Source organism: Centroberyx affinis, unplaced genomic scaffold, assembly GCF_046629955.1.
Source record: "Centroberyx affinis isolate AG114_WGS23_722 - 3 ecotype Tasmania unplaced genomic scaffold, CSIRO-AGI_Caff_v1 ptg002406l_1, whole genome shotgun sequence".
Lineage (NCBI taxonomy): Eukaryota > Metazoa > Chordata > Actinopteri > Beryciformes > Berycidae > Centroberyx > Centroberyx affinis.
In genome coordinates, this window is record NW_027280656.1 from 183,973 (window position 1) to 204,823 (window position 20,851).

Below are 20,851 nucleotides of genomic sequence, written 5' to 3' on the forward strand. Positions count from 1 at the left end.
TGAGAGCCAGGGAGAAAAGGTACAAACTTCTTGTTTCTTTTCTAAACATGACAAGAGGATTTTTGGTACAAGTACCAGAGGAAGATGGACATGATCGAATCAATCATCAGCGTTTCTCTTATTACAGGAAATTCATGTCACATCTGACAAGTCCTAGCAAAGAAGCTGTTATCTGTAGATTAGAAGCAGATGTAGATAACTAGGAAGCTGCTGTGGGGGATTATTCACACTATAACTGCTGAAGGTTGGCTGTTTGGATGCAGATGAAGAAACAGCGGACCTTGGCAGGTGCAACACATTCAGGTTGTGGTCCAGCAGCTTTCAAAACGTAAATTTTATGTTTTATTATGTAGCATACATTAAATCTCATGCGGTCAACTTCTTAGAACAGATTTTTTATAGATAGGCTTATGTGTAGTTTGTTCGTTCTACCTATTTTAGTCCGGCTGTATATGCCTGTTTTATTCATTTTTCAGTTCTGCTTTTAATGTCTAACTTTATTACTACTGTCATTATAATTTGTAGTAGTAACAGTAGAATTAACAGTAGTGGCTAGCATCATACATATTCAACCCGAGGGGCCACTTTTATATAGAGAATTCAGATTTGATAACTGAAATGTCGATATAAAATCTCTAAAATCTAGATATAAAATTAACCTTTTTCTTGCTTTTAATTTCCTTGTATTCATGATGTATTCATGGTGATTGTGCCATTGCATTGCACCTCACTAAACAACATTGTTTCCTCTTCCTCATGTCTTAAGTTCCTTCCTTAGAAAAAAAACAGGTACATTCTAGCTGCCAATTCCTTTTCTTCTGTGGTTTTATTAACTATGTTATCTATTGTTTAGCAGTGAGGACATGTTTATGTGAACTTTTGTCTCCTCAACAATTTAGGAAACACTATGTCTCTGGTAGCAGTAGCAGTAGTGGAGGTAGTAAAAGAAGTGTTGAGTAGAGGCTAAGAAACCCTCCACCTTTCTCTGACCTGCTATCCCCAACAACAGGTCTCACTCTGAAGAATGGAAGCTTTGTACAACAACACAACCTTAAAGAACGACACGTATGATGTTGGCGAGACATTTTTTTTCTTCCCAGCCACCTTACGTGTGACGGCATGCATCATCATCTCCATCGGCCTTCCTTTGACCTTGCTGGCCATCTGTGCTCTGGTTTCCCTGGTACAATAATTATGATTGAGATCTATTAATTTGTCCATGTACCTGTCTATCATTCTATCTTTGTCTATCAGTCTTTCTGTAATTTGTCTATAGGCAATGAAAGGTGATTCAGTACTTTTAAGGCACCACATTCATTTATTTTCTACCCACTTATTCCTTTTCTGATTCACTAGAGACTGGAACCTTTCCTACTAGATTCATAGCTACAGGCAATTTAGTGTCTTTGAAATGTAGGAGGAAACCTCCGCTGTGACAGGGAGAACATGCAAACTCCTCACAGCAGGGCAGGGAATCAAACCTGCGTCCTTCCTCCTGTGAGGAAACAGTGCTAACCACTGATCCACCGTGTCGGCCCTGTTAAGCACTACAGTGTAGCATTTTATTGAATCATCTTTATTCTGTCAAGTTCTGCTCACTGTTTCATTTCATTTATTTGTGACTTTATTGTAACCATTATTCATCTACACGTCTATGTATTCATTCATTGATTTGTGCATTCTGTCATTCCTCATATCTTTTACTCACTCAATGATTAGTTAATTCTTTTAATTCATTCATTAATTCAAATGCATTTATTTTTACTTTCACCGGTCACTCATTTATTTTTACCACTGTTCCTGTAGGTGCGAGACGGCCAGGTTGCTCCGATCTACGTCACCAACCTCCTCGTCTCCGACCTCATCCAGTTCTGCTGCCTGGCCGTCCGGGTGGCAGCACCCAGGGGACTCACCTACTATGTTTTCTCTCATATTATCTACGATATTGGGTTGGCGGCTAGTCTTGGCTTCATGGTGTGTGTAGCCCTGGAAAGGTAGCTAACCATCTGTTTGTGTTTATGTTGTGTGTTTGTGTTTCCAACACATCTATCTATCTATCTATCTATCTAATTATCTAACTATCTATCTATCTATCTATCTATCTATCTATCTATCTATCTATCTATCTATCTATTTCTATGCTGCGTTCAAATTCTGTCGGAAATATTGTAATTACGGCCAGAGGGTATTTGAACAGCCCAATAAAGTGGTAAACACAAATGGGAAAGTTGAATTTTACATGATACTCAAGATGCCAAGATGTGATTAGAGATAAGATTATTTCTGAGCAAAAAGTACTTGTATACACAATGAGTTGTATTTATAAAGGTCAAATTACGAGCTTACAAGGAGCGCATGAAGGCAGCAATACATAAAGTTTCCTTTCTGTTGTTGAATATAATGCATTTGCATGTCTAAAAGAAACTCTGGATGTGACTGATGGGCCAGTTGCCTTACACTGCATCCTTGATGATAATGATGTTGAAACAATATGTATATCATTCAGCCCTACTATCTATCTATCTATCTATCTATCTATCTATCTATCTATCTATCATTACAGGTATTTGATCATCGCCTGCCCACTGTGGTACCGCTTCAGACGCACCATCAAGTTCTCTCTGGTGGTCTCCTTCATGGTCTGGGCTTTCTCCATCGTCCTCATCATTGTCATCTATTTTGTGGTGGACTTATTGGGTGAAATGATCCTCCTCTCCATCTCCTTCCTCCTCCCCTTCCCCCTGCTCATCTTCTTCCTGGCTGGGACCCTCAAAGCTCTGTCTGCTTCCATCTCTGTCCCCCCTGAGGAGAAACGCCGAATCGTGGGAGTCTTGGTTCTGGTGCTGCTTAACTACACACTGCTGTTCCTGCCCTCGACCATTTGGTTCCTGGCAGCAGCAACAAGTTCCAATGGTCCGATTTTTCATTCTAGCCTGTGTTTCATCTTCATTTGGTCCAGTCCTCTTGTGGACTTGGTTCTGTATGTTTTCATGAGGAAAGGAGCCGTAGACAAGCTGCTGGCCTGCCTGTGTCGGTGCAGGATGAGCAGAGAGCAAGAGCAGGGACAGATCAACACCGTGAATGACGATACCACAGAGAGGGTCAGCTCCGTGTAGGAAGAGGAGGAGAGGGAGAGAGAGAAGGGGGAGGGAGGGGGAAGAGATGGAGGGAAAAGAGGAGGTGAAGAGAAGAGATGGGAGAAGCCTCCCACCACCTAGAGTAGAGTCACTGATAACTGTTGGGAATGTGACACCTGAGAGTCGAGTTAGGGGGAGCAATTTTTGTCCAGGGGGGTTGGTGGTACCAACCTCTGTCTGTTTTTTGTTTTTTTTGTCTATTTGTCTCTCCATCCATCCATCACACATGATATCTAACAGTGTCCAAAGACTGGATTTTGATTAAATTTAAGGGAATAATAAGCCCTGAATCTTCATAATTACACCTAATTAGCCCAAGAGTGGATGCTACAATTACACATCAAAACTGAACATATTAATAACCAATCCCACATCACAAGTTCGAATGATATGAAATCTGGTCTTTTAATCCCCTGGGAACTGTTGTCCATGCTTTTATTTTGTCACATCTGGACTATTGTAACTCCCTGTACACCTGTCTCACTCAGCAGAGTAGATCCAGATTACAGTGAGTCCATAATGCTGCAGTCAGACTCTGAACAGGAACTAAGAAGAGACAGCTTATTACCTCTATTTTAGCTTCACTTAATTGGCTCCCAGTGAAAATTAGGATTGATTGTAAAATCTTACTGAGCACATTTAAGACACGTTTTAGTGTATAGCTACAGTATATCTCTGAGCTTTTAACCCCTTATGGGCAGCCTGAGATCCTCAGGCAGCGCTCTTTTAGTTGTTCCACAGTCTAGGTTGAAGACTAATGGTGCTTTCAGACTACGGGCTACAAAGCAACAGAAGTCATTTGTTTTCAATGGAAGCCGTCGACATGAAGCTACAAACACCAGAGCGTAAAATGTAGCAGTGCGTCGGGCGAGCGCAGCTACAAACTGAAGTTCAGCTGGCTTCAACTTTTTTCCACGCGGTGAAGCACGAACAAATCAAGGTAGTGTAGGGTCGTTATATATTTACGTTGTTATTGTTTACTTGATGAATAAGAAGAACGAGTTTTTGCCAAATACAATGAAAACTAGACAAATGCAACATTATCATACTGATAAAGACAGTCTGACATTATCAGTTGGTGCAGCACTTTTCTGCTCCGTTGGCAACAGTGTAGCTTGGTACACCAGACCGTTCTGTAGCTTTTGCAGCCCGTGGTCTGAACGCACCTTAAGGGAGACGGAGCTTCCTCCATCAGGCTCTGAGGCTCTAAGACCTGCTGATAAGATAAAGCTAGGCCCATTCATCTGCATTTACTGTTTATGTTTTTAACTACTGCTCACATTTTTTATTTTGTATTGTACACAAAGTTTAACTGCAATTCTGTATCTATAAATAAAGCTTGGTCCAGATATATTTCTTCTTGTTCACAGGAATGGTTTTAGCATTTTAAAAACAGTCTTAAATTTCATGAAAAGCTAGGCCCATTCCATTTACTGTTTATGTGTTTAATTATTGCTCACATTTTTTTTTATCTTGTAAACCACATTTACTTGTTTGTAATTCTACATCTATAAATAAAGCTTGTTATTATTATTATAATGATTTTTATCTTTATCATTATCATTATCGTCACCATTATTGTTTTGAAAATAAAGCTTGGTCCTGATGAATTTCTTCTTGTTCACCGGAATGGTTTTAGCATTGTAAAGACAGCCCGTCTTAAATTGTATGACACAGTAAGCTGAATTCTATCAGTATTATCCTGTAGCCTGTTGACACAGGACACATGGTGTATGAGTTCATAGCCAGAGTTAATAAAGCATGTATTTTATTTGCAGGAAATAAAGAAGCAACAATGATGCACAATGCAAATCAAATTGTCTTTATTTGATGTATGACTGGGGTGGTGGTGGTGGTGTTGAGTTGTTAAATACTGAAATGGTTATGGCAGATTGTGTCTCTGAGAACTTGACCGTCTCTGTGGTCAAGAAGGCCAAGTGGATGATCTTCCTCAGGGTCGTTGTCCACAGGGTGAGGGCATCTCTCTCGCCTTATTGTGGCAATGTTGTGGAGTACCACACATGCCACAGTGATGTCACATGCCCTGTCTGGGGTGACCCTAAGCCCACGCAGGAACTGGAACCTGGCTTTGAGGATGCCAAAGGTCATCTCTATTTTTGCTCTTGTCCTGCAGTGGGCCGGGTTGAAGTGCGTTTGTTGTCCAGGCTCAGGGTGAGGGTAGGGGGTCATCAGGGTGGGAAGGCAGGGGTAGCCTCTGTCCCCAAGGAGAAGACCATTGAAATGTCCTATAATCACATTGGAGGAGGGGGGGTTAATTTTATATACATTAAAAATATCATAAAAAGATAAATATTCATGGTGTTAATTTCTCAATGTCTAAATCCTTCAGATAGATTTGTAGTTAAAACTGACCAACCTGCAATACTGTGGAATTCCTCTTTAATTATCAGAATCAGAATCAGAAATACTTTATTGATCCCCGAGGGGAAATTGGGTTACATTGCAGCTGCTCACATTGTAGAAGTGAATATATACAAGCGTAGAGAAATTATAAGAAATTATAAGAAAAATAGAAATACGAAAGTAAGAAGTATGTAAAATATGTGCATTATACTACAATATATAACAGTGAGAATAAAAATAATAATAATAATATAGAAATAAGAGAAATAAGAATTCTGTACAATATGCATCATACTCCAATATATACATACACCAGTGTAAATAATTAAATAATTAATAAGTATTGCACAGTTGAATTATTGCAGTTGAATTATTGCACAAAAAAATAGGTATTGCACAGTTAGATATAAGTTATAAGTTATGGGTTATAACTGCTGACAGGGTGAAATAAGTTCAAGAGCTAGTCTTCTGACTCAGAGTGTCTGACACTCTGAGGGAGGAGTTGAAAAGTTTGATGGCCACAGGCAGGAATGAGTTCCTGTGGCGCTCTGTGGTGCATCTCGGTGGAATGAGTCTTGCACTGAATGTGCTCCTGTGCTTGACCAGCAAGTCATGGAGCGGGTGGGAGACATTGTCCAAGATGCCATGTAACTTGGACAGCATCCTCCTCTGTGACACTGCCACCAGAGAGTCCAGCTCCACCCCCACAACGTCACTGGCCTTGCGGATCAGTTTGTTGAGTCTGTTGGCGTCTGCTGCCCTCAACCTGCTGCCCCAGCACACCACAGCAAACAGGAGAGCACTGGCCACCACAGACTCATAAAACATCCTCAGCATTGTCCGGCAGATGTTGAAGGACCTCAGCCTCCTCAGAAAGTAGAGACGGCTCTGGCCCTTCTTGTAGAGAGCATCAGTGTTCTTAGCCCAGTTCAGTTTATTGTCAATGTACACTCCCAGGTACTTGTAGTCCTCCACAGTGTCCACACTGGCCCCCTCGATGGAAACAGGGGTCACCGGTGTCTTGGCCCTCCTCAGATCCACAACCAGCTCCTTAGTCTTTGCCACGTTGAGCTGCAGATGGTTCTGCTCACACCATGTGACAAAGTTTCCCACCACAGCCCTATACTCAGCCTCCACACCCTTGCTGATACATCCAACTATAGCAGAGTCATCTGCTATAGTTGACAATCCAGGACACGATGATTAGTTTTTGCCAATCCTGTGTTTTTTTGCACTTGTCTTTGTAGTAAAACCTTGAAGAAATCTGGAATAAATATGTTTGGGATTTATTGCTCATTTGTATACACAACACTTGATCAGTCTAAACAGGCAAGAACCTAAAGGACAACAATATGTGGGAAGAAAATGTCATTGGCTTTTGAAGATATTTAGAGTTAGCAACTTGTATAAGCTGCAGATTTTGATTATATTAGTGATTTATTACATTTGTGGGAAGTTATTACAATTTTGAAAGCTGAAGATTTTCACCTTCCCGCAAACGTAACAAATCCCTGCAAACGTAATAGTTATTAAGTTTGCGGGAAATTACGTATTACATTTGCGGTAGGCAACTGCTATTACGTTTGTGGGAAACTTATTACGTTGGTGGGATTATTACATTAAAAGGTGCAGATTTGTATTACGTTTGTGGGTTATTACGTTTGTGGGACGTTATTACGTTTGCGGGTCTAACAAACCTAACTCCTAACTAAATGCTACAGGCTCAGTCGGGTTTAACTCAAGTAAGCCTCAAGTAAACCTGCCACAAAGCAGGTTAGTTTGAGAACATAAACCCACTGCTGACTGCGTACTGAATTCAGCAATAGATTTATCCAAGGCATTTGATACTGCTGACCTTACTATATCGAGGTAAAGGCTTCTAGTATAGGTATAGGGGAGGAGGAGGGAGATGGAAAGGAAGATGGATTCCCCCAATCCACTTAATCTCCACATCACAAAGTAGGTGACAATGAGCTGAACAATGGAGAAGGCCCAGACCATGAAGGAAACCACCAGAGAGAACTTGATGGTGCGTCTGAAGTGGTACCACAGTGGGCAGGCGACGACCAAATACGTGTAATGATAGATAGATAGATAGATAGATAGATAGATAGATAGATAGATAGATAGATAGTAGGACTGAATGATATACATGTTGTTTCAACATCATTATCATCAAGGATGCAGTGTAAGGCAACTGACCCATCAGTCACATCCAGAGTTTCTTTTAGACATGCAAATGCAGTGATCAAACAAATGCATTATATTCAACAACAGAAAGGAAACTTTATGTATTGCTGCCTTCATGCGCACCTTGTAAACTCGTAATTTGACCTATATAAATACAACTCATTGTGTATACAAGTACTTTTTGCTCAGAAATAACAAAGCAGACCCTCAAACAAAGCAGCTTTTTTGGTGACACTTTGGTGATCAAGTGGTACAGAGATACTTAGTGCTGCAGTGGCAGAATGAAGAGGAGAATATTCACATCAGTAATGTAATTGATACTGTAATAATCAGAATACTCAGATGATGTTTGGAGTAGTTTTATGGTCATTTGTTTTGCCCTTTTTGGAACCAGGGTGAAATTTGTTTAACACAGAGCTGTGTTAGCAAACATTCTGTGTGTTGTGTGGACATACAAACCTCACCGGTATTTTGAGTATAATGACCTAATTTACATTTTTGGGTGAACTCAATTTGGCTACACTGCCTGATGGTAATATCAAATAACCAAATATCCACAAACACACCAACCGTAATCATTACTAGAGTGATTCATGCTTTTCAAATGGAGCTATTGCAGTTAAAAGCTGCGTATATCTAGTGAAATTAATTTAATATTGCAAATTGCAATTTATTGCAAAAACAAAAATAATGCAATGTCAATTTTTTTCCAATATTGTTTATGTTTAGACCTAATTAATAGATAGATAGATAGATAGATAGATAGATGTATCATAAACACACAAACACACACTGATGGTTAGCTACCTTTCCAAGGATACACACATCATGAAGACACTAGCTGTTATCCCAATGTAGTAGATATGATAAGAGAAAACAAAGTTGATGTTTCCCCAGGGTGCTGCCTCCCGGACGACCAGGCAGCAGAGCTGGATGAGGTTGGAGACAAGGAGGTTGATGACGTAGATTGGAGCAACATGGCCATCTTGCACCTACAGGAAGATGAATGGCTTGAAAAAGTAAAGAAAAATATTTTTGAATGAATAAATTAAAATAATTAATCAGTGAGCGAGTAAAAGAGTAAAAGAGAAAGGAGGAATGAAATAATGCAGGAATAAATGAATGAACACCATGGATGGTTGAATGAAGGAAAAACTTAACAGAATAGTTCACCCAAAAATGAAAATTCAGTCATTATCTACTCACCCTCATGCCAGGTAAAAGTCTGGTGAAGTTTGTTTGTCCATAAAACAATCCCAGAGAATTCCAGCACGAAACGAGCAGAAAAAGAACAGAAAATATCCATAAAATGACTCCATACAGCTCTTGCAGCATAATCCAAGTCTCCTAAAGTCAACGATCGCACAGTGAGTGGAAAAGACCGTATTGACGCCGTTATTTAGAGCAACAGCCACTACACTACAGCCAGTTGATTTTGAAAACCAGTTGCGCTTGTGCAGTCATGAATCTCCTCCACTTCCTTGTTTACACTCCTAGTCATAGGGCTACGACGCACAAACTGAAAAAGCTTCACGCGGACCTAACGTTACCTTTTCGGTGTTTGGTGTTTCCCAGCTGTTGTAGCTTCTCTCCCCAGTGCCGAGATTTAAAAAATATGAGATCCGAGCAAGAGGTCTTCCCAGATGGTTCAACAGAGAAGCCTGTGAGACTCGGAATACAGCTGTGACTTTTCACAACGATCCGGCTAGATCGCTGGATGACAATTTCTCTGCTACATCCTTCCGTGTAGTCCGGCTGTGTAGTGAACTTTCTCCTCAGAGGATTACCATCCAGAAGTCTGCAGAAGAAAAGCGGAATTCTGAAGCTGACTCGTGTATTTACAATGGGGGGACAGTCCTGCGCGCAACACCGGCTGCGTCTCTACAAAGAACAGAGGTACGTGAAATAATTTACATATAGTGTTAAAGTGAGTAGATGAAAGTCTGATAAGTATGTGGACAGTATTATAAGTCTTTCAGCAAAGTTTTTAAGTTTTTGTGACTAGGAGTGTAAACAAGAAAGTGGAGCTGATTCACGACTGCGCAACTGTTTCAACTGGCTGTAGAGAAGATTTGCTCTAAATAACGGCGTCAATATCGGTCTTTTCCACTCACTGTGCGATCGTTGGCTTCAGGAGACCTGGATAATGCAGCAAGAGCTGTATGGAGTAATTTTACGGGTATTTTTCAGAACTCTAAAGATCGTTCCCCAAAGACTTCAGTTTGTTTGGAGAATGCTGCTATGAAGTTGTGCTGGGAAGCTCTGGAATTGTTTCATGGACTCTGGTGAACAAACTTCACCAGAGTTTCAACTGGCATGAGGGTTAGTAAATAATGACTGAATTTTAATTTTGGGGTGAACTATTCCTTTAATGAAGAAATACATGAATAAAGACTTGGATGAAACAATAAGCAATGAAACAATAAGCAGAACTTGACAGAATAAAGATGATTTAATAAAATGCACTGTAGTGCTTAACAGGGCCGACACGGTGGATCAGTGGTTAGCACTTTTTCCTCACAGGAGGAAGGACGCAGGTTTGATTCCCTGCCCTGCTGCGAGGAGTTTGCATGTTTCTTCCTTCCTTCCTTCTTCGTCAGGTGTATTAGACACTGAACTGCTTGTAGGTATGAATGTTCTAGGAAAGGCTCTGGTCCCAGTGAATCAGAAAAGGGTTAGTGGGTACAAAATGAATGAAAGTAGTGCCTTGCCTATAGATAATTAACAAAGACAGAAAAATAATTCACACACCAAAGAATACAGGGAACAGATGGCAAGCATAATTAGAATCACCATGAATAAATCATAAATACCAGAAAATGAAAAGCAAGAAAAATGTCAGATATCAAATCTCTAAAGGAGCATGTGGCCCCTCAGGCTGAATAGGCATCATGCTAGTCACTATTACTACTGCATATTATAATAACCGTAATAATGAAGATAAACATTAATTAAAAGCAGAATTGAAAAACGAATGAAACAGCATATACAGCAGGACTAAATAGGTAAAAAATGTCATGGTCCCAGTCTAGCCCTTGTGTTTTCCTTGTGTTTCCCTTTCCCTGTGTTCCCAGTGCTCCCCTGTCTGTCTCTCTCTGTCTTGATTGTGTGTGGGCGTGGTCTCCTTTCCCTAATAATCACCAGCCAGTCTCTTTGCCAGCTAGCCTTGGGCCTCCTAGCCTTCAGCCTGCTTCACAGCCTGCTAACCACCAGCATGATAGCCACCTGCATCCTAGACTCCAGACTGTATCTCAGCCAGCACTCCGGTCTGCTTGCCATCAGCCTGCCTCCCAGTTTGCTAGCTTTGGGCCTGCTAGCTTCCAGCCTGCTAGCTTCCAGCCTGTACTTCTGCGGCGAGGTCCCCATGGCTCCTGACGCCATTGGCTCTCTCAGCTGCTCCGCACCACAGAGTCTCCGCTGCCCAGCACCTCAGAGTCTCCGCTGCCCATCGCCTCAGAGTCTCCGTCCCCCAGTGCCTCAGAGTCTCTGCTGCCCAGCACCACCGCTGAGTTCCAGCCTGTTCTGGCTGGGCTGCAGCAATCCCCAGTTCCCGCCAAGCAGCAGCAATCCCCTGTTCCAGCGCTGCGAAAGCTTCCTGTCCCTGCTGAGCCGCAGCAGTCTCCTGTTCCTGCTAATGCCTACCATACACTAGAAGACTTTGAAAAGACTTTGAAAAGACTAAAGTCTGACACCCTCTCACATCCAGCTCACATCTATAGACAATGTGTCATAAGTCATTGAGTTTTTAGTCACAGACTATAAGATTTTGCAAAGACTGCCTACCATACACTAGAAGACTTTGAAAAGGGCTACCCCTACTGTTCAGAGTTTTCCAATAGATTGTAAACATGGACTGACTTGTGAACACCTCTACAAAGTAAATCCCCCTCCTACATACACACATACACACACGCACACACACACACACACATATAGCGTATGTATGAGAGAAAGGGAGAGAGGAAGGGAGCAGCCAGATTTATATGATTGAAGCTAGCGATCTTCAGCTGAAACGTACGGTTAGCTCATAGGCTAATAGCAAACATTACAGTAGCTAATGTTAGCTTTGCAAGTAGCCCCGTTCGGGACAGTGGTTAGCTGGCTAGCTATAGCATATAGCATACTCACCAGGGATTTCGAGGGCTACAGCAATTTCTGTCCACTATTTTTCCTTCAGAGAGAGCGCAACTATTGGTTGTTGACAATGTTCACGTCATTGAACTTCACTATTTGCATGAGCCAAGACTAAAGACTTCCGATAATATTACACATGTTTGATTTGATCAGAACGTCAAGACGAGAAAAAGACTGACTTAAGACAGCTTGGACTGAGTTTTCTGACCACCTTACACCAAACGATCGAGATGACGGGAGTGCGCAACAACTCTAGCAAAACTCTCATGATTTTATTCCGACATTGGAAATTTGTCTGCAACAGTGAAATCTCTTGAAAAGTCATTTGGTGTAAGGTCGCCATAAGCCGCAGCAGTCTCCTGTTCCTGAGCAGCAAAAGCCTTCTGTTCTTGAGCTGCAGCAGTTCCCTGTTCCTGAGCCACAGTTGTCCCTTGTTCCTGTGCTGCAGCGTTCCGCTGACTCCTGAGTTGCAGCAAACTTCAGTTCCTGTTCTGCTGCAGTCTCCTGCGGCTGTGTTTCAGCAACCCCCTGTTTCCATGGCCTCACCGGCTCACCTGCCGGGCTCCCAGCTGACACAGCCTGCTCGGCAGCCAGGTCCCGCACTCCAGTCTCCATCCTCCGGACCTGCATTCCAGTCCCTGGCCTCTGGTCCAGCACTGCAGTCTCCGGCCTCCTGTCCTGCATTTCAATCTCCGGTCTACACCAGTGACTCCAGTAATGCCAGTACCGGTCCTGCTCTCCGGTCCCGCACTCCTGCCGCCTGTCTCCGGTCCTGCACTCCCGCCGCCGGATTCCGGTTCTGAACTCCTGACGACGGAAGCTGATCTCGCAGCCTGCCCCAACCTGCAGCCTAATCTTCTGGTGTTGGCTGCATTCCCTGACCTCCAGCTGCGTCGTCTACCTCCAGCGTGGCCCAGCCTTCGTCGCCGACCTCCTGAGCAGTCCCGTCCACGTTGCTGGTCTTCAGAGCTGCTCTGCCACTCATCGTCTTTCTCCTGTGTCCAGGATCTCCCTGTGTGTCTCCCTGCCTGTTTGGACCACTGTGGATCATCACCCGTCTGCCTGTCTCCCTGTCTGCCTGCCACGCTTCCCTCGTCCACGCCAAGTCCTGCACCTTCCCTGCAAATAAACCTTTTTTCCTTGCCAGCACCACCTTGTCTGTGTCCTGCATTTGGGTCCTCATCATACCATCTCTAACAAAAAGAACAAACTACACGTAAGTCTATCTATAAAAACTGTGTTGTAAGAAGTGACCACATGAAATTTAATGTATGCTAAATAATAAAACACAAACTTTACGGTTTGAAAGCTGCTGTTCCACAACCAGAATGTGGTGCATCTGCTAAGGTCTGCTGTTTCTTCATCTGCATCCAAACAGCCAACCTTCAGCAGTTATAGTGTGAATAATCCCCCATAGCAGCTTCCTATTTATCTATTTCTGCTTCTAAAGAACAGATAACAGCTTCTTTGCTAGGACTTGTCAGGGTAGACATGCATTTCCTGAAATACAAGAAAAGCTGATGGATTCGATCATGTTCATCTTCCTTTTAATGTGAGTTCACAGAAATATCTTAATTGATCTGTTTTGTTGACAGTGCGGCTCGGACCATAGCAACCTAAACTAAACTAAAAACTAAAGTAAATAAAACTAATTTGAACCAATATAGATTGATAATGATGCAAGCAACAAAATGAGACAAGAAGTCAAAAATGTATTTCAAACATTTCCTGGTAAATTTCCTGTTGATGCAACAATGCTGCTTTCTAGAGCCGCCACAAAAAGCTGCTCTGTGTATCACTGCCTCAAGAAGAGTTGGCTGCAATTAAATTACATTTCTCACTATAAACTTGCCATGCTGAGACATTAAATATATAAATGTAGCTGCCATTTAATCACATTAAGTAACAGGGGTTATGCAAGGCCATGCTGTTATCAGTATTACCTGCCATTGAAACTACTGTGGCTGAACTCTGGCTATGAACTCATACACCATGTGTCCTGTGTCAAGAGGCTACAGGATAATACTGATAGACTTCAGCTTACTGTGGCATACAATTTAAGATAGGCTGTCTTTACAATGCTAAAACCATTCCAATGAACAAGAAGAAATATATCTGGACCAAGCTTTATTTTCAAAACAATAATGTGACGATAATGATAAAGATAAAAATCATAATAATGATGACAAGCTTTATTTATAGATGTAGAATTACAAACAAGTAAATGTGGTTTACAAGATAAAAAAAATTGTGAGCAATGATTAAAAACAAACAGTAAATGCAGAAGAATGGGCCTAGCTTTATCTTATCAGCAGGTCTTAGAGCCTCAGAGCCTGATGGAGGAAGCTCCGTCTCCCTTAAGGTGCGTTCAGACCACGGGCTGCAAAAGCTACAGAACGGTCTGGTGTACCAAGCTACACTGTTGCCAACGGAGCAGAAAAGTGCTGCACCAACTGATAATGTCAGACTGTCGTTATCAGTATGATAATGTTGCATTTGTCTAGTTTTCATTGTATTTGGCAAAAACTCGTTCTTCTTATTCATCAAGTAAACAATAACAACGTAAATATATAACGACCCTACACTACCTTGATTTGTTTGCGCTTGCACTGCTACATTTTACGCTCTGGCGTTTGTAGCTTCATGTCGCCGGCTTCCATTGAAAACAAATGACTTCCTGTTGCTTTGTAGCCCGTAGTCTGAAAGCACCATTAGTCTTCAACCTAGACTGTGGAACAACTTAAAGAGCACTGCCTGAGGATCTCAGGCTGTCCATAAGGGGTTAAAAGCTCAGAGATATGCTGTAGCTATACACTTGTCCAAAACGTGTCTTAAATGTGCTCAGTAAGATTTTAAAATCAATCCTAATTTTCACTGGGAGCCAATGACGTGAAGCTAAAATACAGGTAATAAGCTGTCTCTTCTTAGTTCCTGTTCAGAGTCTGACTGCAGCATTATGGACTCACTGTAATCTGGATCTACTCTGCTGAGTGAGACAGGTGTACAGGGAGTTACAATAATCCAGATGTGACAAAATAAAAGCATGGACAACAGTTCCCAGGGGATTAAAAGACCAAATTTCATATCATTCGAACTTGTGATGTGGAATTGGTTATTAAAATGTTCAGTTTTGATGTGTAATTGTAGCATCCACTCTTGGGCTAATTAGTGTAATTATGAAGATGCAGGGCTGAGATTTATTATTCCCCTAAATTTCGTCAAAATCCAGTCTGTGGACGCTGTGAGATATCATGTGTGATGGATGGATGGAGAGACAAATAGACAAAAAAAACAGACAGAGGTTGGTACCACCAACCCCCCTGGACAAAACTTGCTCCTCCTAACTCAACTCTCAGGTGTCACATTCCCAACAGTTATCAGTGACTCCTCCCATCTCTTCTGTTCACCTCCTCTTTTCCCTGCATTTCTTCCCCCTCCCTCCCCCTTCTCTCTCTCCCTCTCCTCCTCTTCCTACACGGAGCTGACCCTCTCTGTGGTATCGTCATTCATGGTGTTGATCTGTCCCTGCTCTTGCTCTCTGGTCATCCTGCACCGACACAGGCAGGCCAGCAGCTTGTCTACGGCTCCTTTCTTCATGAAAACATACAGAACCAAGTCCACAAGAGGACTGGACCGAATGAAGATGAGACGCAGGTTATGATCAAAAATTAGGCCAGATGATATTGTTGTTGCCACCAAGAACCAAATGATCGTGGGCAGGAACAGCAGTGTGTAATTAAGCAACACCAGAACCAAGACTCCCACGATTCGCCGTTTCTCCTCAGGGGGGACAGAGATGGAAGCAGACAAAGCTTTGAGGGTCCCAGCCAGGAAGAAGATGAGCAGGGGGAAGGGGAGGAGGAGGAGGATGGAGAGGAAAATGAGCGACAAGTGCCTCACAAAGTAGGTGACAATGATGAGGACGATGGAGCAGGCCCAGACCATGAAGGAGACCACCAGAGAGAACTTGATGGTGCGTCTGAAGCGGTACCACAGTGGGCAGACGATGACCAAATACCTGTAATGATAGATAGATAGATATATAAATAGATAGATGGATAGATAGAAAGTATGGCTGAACGATATTTTTTTTTTGAATGATCTTTTTTGCCGGCCAACATGGCTGGTAAGATTTCAGGATTCTGGACAAGCAGAACAGTTAGTGGACACATGTTTTAAATAGGTTAGAATACATTTAAATAGCAATACACAATACAAACCAAATGCAGTGATCCAACAAATGCTTTTAAAAGGGGCCTAAAAACCTTCCTTTTTAACAGAGCCTTTCCTTTTCACTTTGTGTTGTTTTTTTAATCTCTTTGTTTTTATGCATTATCTATAAACCTTTCCTTTTTAATCAGGCTTTTTTTGGCTGGACCGCAACAGCGGGTCCAGCCCTACAAACGCAAATGTCTGTCACTGACTGAGTGACTGAGTGACTGACTGAATCGAGTTACACCATTGGTCGGCCGTGGCACATCATATGATCACAGAGCCAGAAATGTAAGTTTCGTTTTCTCCGCCATCTTGTATCTCCGCTGAGATCGGGGGCAGGCTGACCAACATGCATGTAAGCTGAAGCTAAAGTAGAATCTATACAATTATATCATATCACCGTTTATTTCGATGCATATGCGCGAGCTCAGTCCACCTGAAGCCCTCTGTTCTGTCGGCGGAGAGAGAGACACAAACAAGCATGGTTTCATCACGCCGAGGGCTTATTACCGACCTTCCCGAAGTTTCCCAGGGCCACGGTTCCGGCCAGTGCCGATAGCTGGGCGCCGATTTGTTCCCCGTGATCTGGCCGAGATTTCGGCGGGGGTCCCGACGGACCCATCGGGACCCGAAAACAGTGTTTTCGGCACCGATGGGTACTAGAAAGCCTGGCGCTTGGATCGGGAGGATCGATGCGGGCCGTGGGTGCGGTGGAGACGGCAGCGGCAGAGAGAGGAGACGGGACACGCTGGATGTATGGACTATTATGCGGTGGAATAGCGGCATTATTCTGTATTAGCAGTCTACAGCGGAGTTAGTTACACCATTGGTCGGCCGTGGCACGTGGCACACTCATACACGGTCCAGCCATATACTAGGTTTTGACCTAGTCTTGTTCCCCTTTGTGTTGCTTTTAATGATCTTTGCTGTTGGTTCATTTTATCTGTTTTTATGCATCTGTTTTTTTTGCTCTGAAGCACGTTGAGATTTACTTGAGATTTACTCATGAAAAGTGCATTACAAATTAAATGTATTATCATTATTATTAAATGCATTATATTAACAGTCGAGTCAACAGAAAGGAAACTTTATGTATTGCTGCCTTCATGTGCTCCTTTTCAGCTCGTACTTTCAAGCTTGACAGTAAATACAACTCGTTGTGAATTCAAGTAGTTTTTAGTCTGAAATAACAAAACACACCCTGAAACAAAAGTAGCTTTTTCAGTGACTATTTGTAAAACCAAGTGGGGCACAGCTCCTTTGTGCTGCAACAGCAGAATGAAGAGGAGAATATTCAGTTATGTAATTCATATTGTAATTAGGGCTGGACCCGAATATTCGACTATTCGGATATTCGTTTGTTGGGTAGGTATTCGGTTTTCAATTTTGGGATTCGGATATTCGTTTTTTTAAATGTAATTTTATATGTAATGATCGCTGCTTGGGTGTCTATACAGTGACGTCACACTTCCGCTCTTGCAGAGTCAGAGTTTACTTTTGTAAGGGGAAGTCGCTTGTCTGAGCCCCTGTCTCTAACTTTATGTTATACCGTAAAACTTCAATTAAAAGCAGAGTCCCAATTAAACGCCAAGTCCCTTTTACTGGCCGGGCTACACGTTTTGACAAATAAAGGCCGGTCTCAATTAGAAGCCGGTTGCCATTGACGCTGCGAAGCAGTTTTTTTTTTTTTTACTTGCATTCAAACGTCAGTCACATTTGCTGATCGCCATGGCGGCACAGAGAAAAAACTACGACCTGAAATTCAAGCTGTCAGTTGTCAAATTTGCTGAACAAAACGCAGAAGCAGCAGCAAGACATTTCTCCGTTGATCTTTTTTCTGCTTTCATCCTTTCTAAGGTAGGCTACCAGTATTTTGATACGGGGCTCTCCCTCTCTCTGTGCTTTAGAACGTAACCGCTGTGAAACATGCAGAAAATAATGTTTAATTTCTCTGATTCGCCAGCTCTCTCGCTGCCACCGCTCTCTCTCTTCATTCACTTTCTAGCTCGCTCGACCACCGCTCGCTCTCTCGCGCTCTCTTTCTTTTGTGCAAAAGGAATTAAAGGCCTGTCCCATATAGACGCCTGTCCCAAATATAGGCTGGTTGAGCTCAGTGTTTGAAGCAAATAAAAGCCCGTGGTATTAATTGAAGTTTTATGTATGTTAAGTATGTTTTCAGCGCTGTGTTTTTGTGAGGAGGAACTGTGACTATGTGTGAACTTTGTCGGGTGAACTGTTGCCCGTGTATGGAAAGCAAAGCAGTTTGAAGGTGGGGGGGTGGGGGTCACGCACCAAAGCTCCGAAGCCCAAAAAATGGTATTTGGGACAGCTCTAATTGTATAACAGTGTGGAAAAAGTTGTTCTATAAATGTTAAACAAAGAGTGAGAATGTCACATCTTGGCATCTTTGGTATCATGTAAAATTCAACTTTGTCATTTGTGTTTTCCACTTTATTGGGCTGTTCAAATACGCTCTAGCCGTAATTACAATATTTCCGACAGAATTTGAACACAGCATAGAAATAGATATAGAAATAGATAGATAGATGCTTAGGAAACACACAAACACACACAGATTGTTAGCTACCTTTCCAGGGCTACACACACCATGAAGCCAACACTGGCTGTTATCCCAGTATCGTAGATTCTATTTGACAAAAGAGGGCTGGTGAGTCCCCCGGGTGTTAACTCCTGGACGACCATGCAGCAGAGCTGGATGAGGTCGGAGACGAGGAGGTTGATGACGTAGATCGGCGCAACATGTCTGTCTCGCACCTATAAGAACAGTGGTAGAAAGAACTGAATGACCTGAGAAAGTAGAAATAAATGTATTTGAATGAATCAATTAAAAAGAATGAATTAATGAGTAAATAAAAGATTGGAGGAATGACAAAATGCACAAATGAATGAATGCATCTATGAATGCACAGATGAAATAATGGTTGAACAAAGACACAAATGAATGAAATACGTGAATCAAGGCTTGGATGAAACAATAAGCAGAACTTGACAGAATAAAGATGATTCAATAAAATGCTACACTGTAGTGCTTAACAGGGCCGACACGGTGGATCAGTGGTTAGCACTGTTTCCTCACAGGAGGAAGGACGCAGGTTTGATTCCCTGCCCTGCTGTGAGGAGGTTGCATGTTCTCCCTGTCACAGCGGAGGTTTCCTCCGACATTTAAAAGACACTAAATTGCCTGTAGCTATGAATCTACTAGGAAAGGTGCCAGTCTCTAGTGAATCAGAAAAGGAATAAGTAGGCACAAACTAAATGAATGTACTGCTTGAAAAAAACAATAGATAAATAACTGATAGTGAAACAAACAGATAGACACACACAGACAAATGAAGAGATCTCAAACATAATTCACACACCTGCATGTGACATCATGAACAGATAAATAACAGAAAGACTGATAGGCAAAGATAGACAAGTACACACACAAATTAATAGATCTCAATCGTAATTATCGCACCAGGGAAACCAGAGCACAGATGGCCAGCAAGGTCAAAGGAAGGCCGATGGAGATGACGATCCATGCCGTCACATGTACAGTGGTTGAGAAGATATATGTGTCGTTCTTTAAGGTTGTGTTGTTGTACAATGCTTCCATTCTTCAGAGTGAGACCTGTTGTTGGGGAGAGCAGGTCAGGGAAAGGTGGAGGGTTTCTTAATAAAACCAGAGAAGAAAGGGAGTTGGCAGCCAGGAGGTACCTGTTTTTTCTAATATTTTCTTCATTTTCTAATACAGCATTCTTGTGGAAGGAAGTTAAGACATAAATAACAGGAAACAAAAGTTTTTTAGCGAGGAGCAATGCAATGGCAAATTAGAAGCATCATGAATACATCATAAATACCAGAAAATGAAAAGCAAGAAAAAAGGTTAGTTTTATATCTGAGAGATCTCGGATATCAAATCATAAAGGGAGCATGTTGTGGCCCCTCAGGCTGAATAGACATCATGCTATTCACTACTGTTAATACTACTGTTACAAAAAAAAACACCAAAAAAAAAACATAAAAAAACAATGATATTAATAATAACAATAATGATAATAATGAAGTTACACCGTAATTAAAAGATGAATTGAACAAGGAATAAAACAGGTATATACAGCAGGACTAAACTAGGTAAAAAAGAACAAACTACATGTAAACCTAAGAAATTTACCACATGAAATTCAATGTATGCTAAATAAAAAAAGATAATTTTATAGTTTGAAAGCTGCTGGACCACAACCTGAATGTGTTGCATCTGCCAAGGTCCGCTGTTTCTTCGTCTGCATCCAGACAGCCAACCTTCAGCAGTTATAGTGTGAATAATCCCCCACAGCAGCTTCCTAGTTATCTACTTCTGCTTCTAATGAACAGATAAACGCTTCTTTGCTAGGACTTGTCAGATGTGACATGCATTTCCTGTAATAAGATAAACAATGATGATGGATTTCAACATGTCCATCTTCCTCTGGTAGTTGTACTAAAAATCCTCCTGTCATGTTTAGAAAAGTAACAGAAAGTTTGTACCTTTTCTCTCCGGATCTTACTTCTTTACCTAGCACTTCTGTATCATACAGGATTACTCTGAGGTCACAGGAATGTCTTTATTGATCTGTTTTGGTGACACTGTGGCTCTGACCATAGCAAACTAAACTAAACCAACTTAAAATCTAAAGTAAACTAGACTCAACTAAACTAAACTAACAGCTGTGCTGTTATCAGTATTACCTGCTATTGAAACTACTGTGGCTGAACTCTGGCTATGAACTCATACACCATGTGTCCTGTGTCAAGAGGCTACAGGATAA

General features: G+C 41.9%; 2 protein-coding genes across 2 annotated transcripts; one reads left to right on the forward strand and one right to left on the reverse strand.

Moving 5' to 3' along the window:
* Positions 1-1,024: 1,024 nt before the first annotated feature.
* LOC139656197 (G-protein coupled receptor 4-like) lies at positions 1,025-3,116 on the forward strand. The gene is made up of 3 exons (XM_071533701.1): positions 1,025-1,183; positions 1,807-1,994; positions 2,564-3,116. Exons 1-3 carry the CDS (start codon positions 1,025-1,027, stop codon positions 3,114-3,116), a joined length of 900 nt encoding a protein of 299 aa, XP_071389802.1.
* Positions 3,117-15,296: 12,180 nt separating this feature from the next.
* On the reverse strand, positions 15,297-20,345 carry LOC139656199 (G-protein coupled receptor 4-like). The gene is made up of 4 exons (XM_071533703.1): positions 20,287-20,345; positions 19,522-19,674; positions 18,628-18,815; positions 15,297-15,843 (listed from the first exon to the last, which is right to left on the reverse strand). Exons 2-4 carry the CDS (start codon positions 19,657-19,659, stop codon positions 15,297-15,299), a joined length of 873 nt encoding a protein of 290 aa, XP_071389804.1. The 5' UTR covers positions 19,660-19,674; positions 20,287-20,345.
* Between the last annotated feature and the right edge of the window lie 506 nt (positions 20,346-20,851).

Coding starts and splice junctions, on each gene's coding strand:
- LOC139656197 (XM_071533701.1), top strand. CDS start 1,025: ATGGAAGCTTTGTACAACAACACAACCTTAAAGAACGACACGTATGAT. Junction 1,184..1,806: donor TCTGTGCTCTGGTTTCCCTG/GTACAATAATTA, acceptor CTGTTCCTGTAG/GTGCGAGACGGCCAGGTTGC. Junction 1,995..2,563: donor GTGTGTGTAGCCCTGGAAAG/GTAGCTAACCAT, acceptor CTATCATTACAG/GTATTTGATCATCGCCTGCC.
- LOC139656199 (XM_071533703.1), bottom strand. CDS start 19,659: ATGGAAGCATTGTACAACAACACAACCTTAAAGAACGACACATATATC. Junction 18,816..19,521: donor TCTGTGCTCTGGTTTCCCTG/GTGCGATAATTA, acceptor CTGTTCTTATAG/GTGCGAGACAGACATGTTGC. Junction 15,844..18,627: donor GTGTGTGTAGCCCTGGAAAG/GTAGCTAACAAT, acceptor CTATCATTACAG/GTATTTGGTCATCGTCTGCC.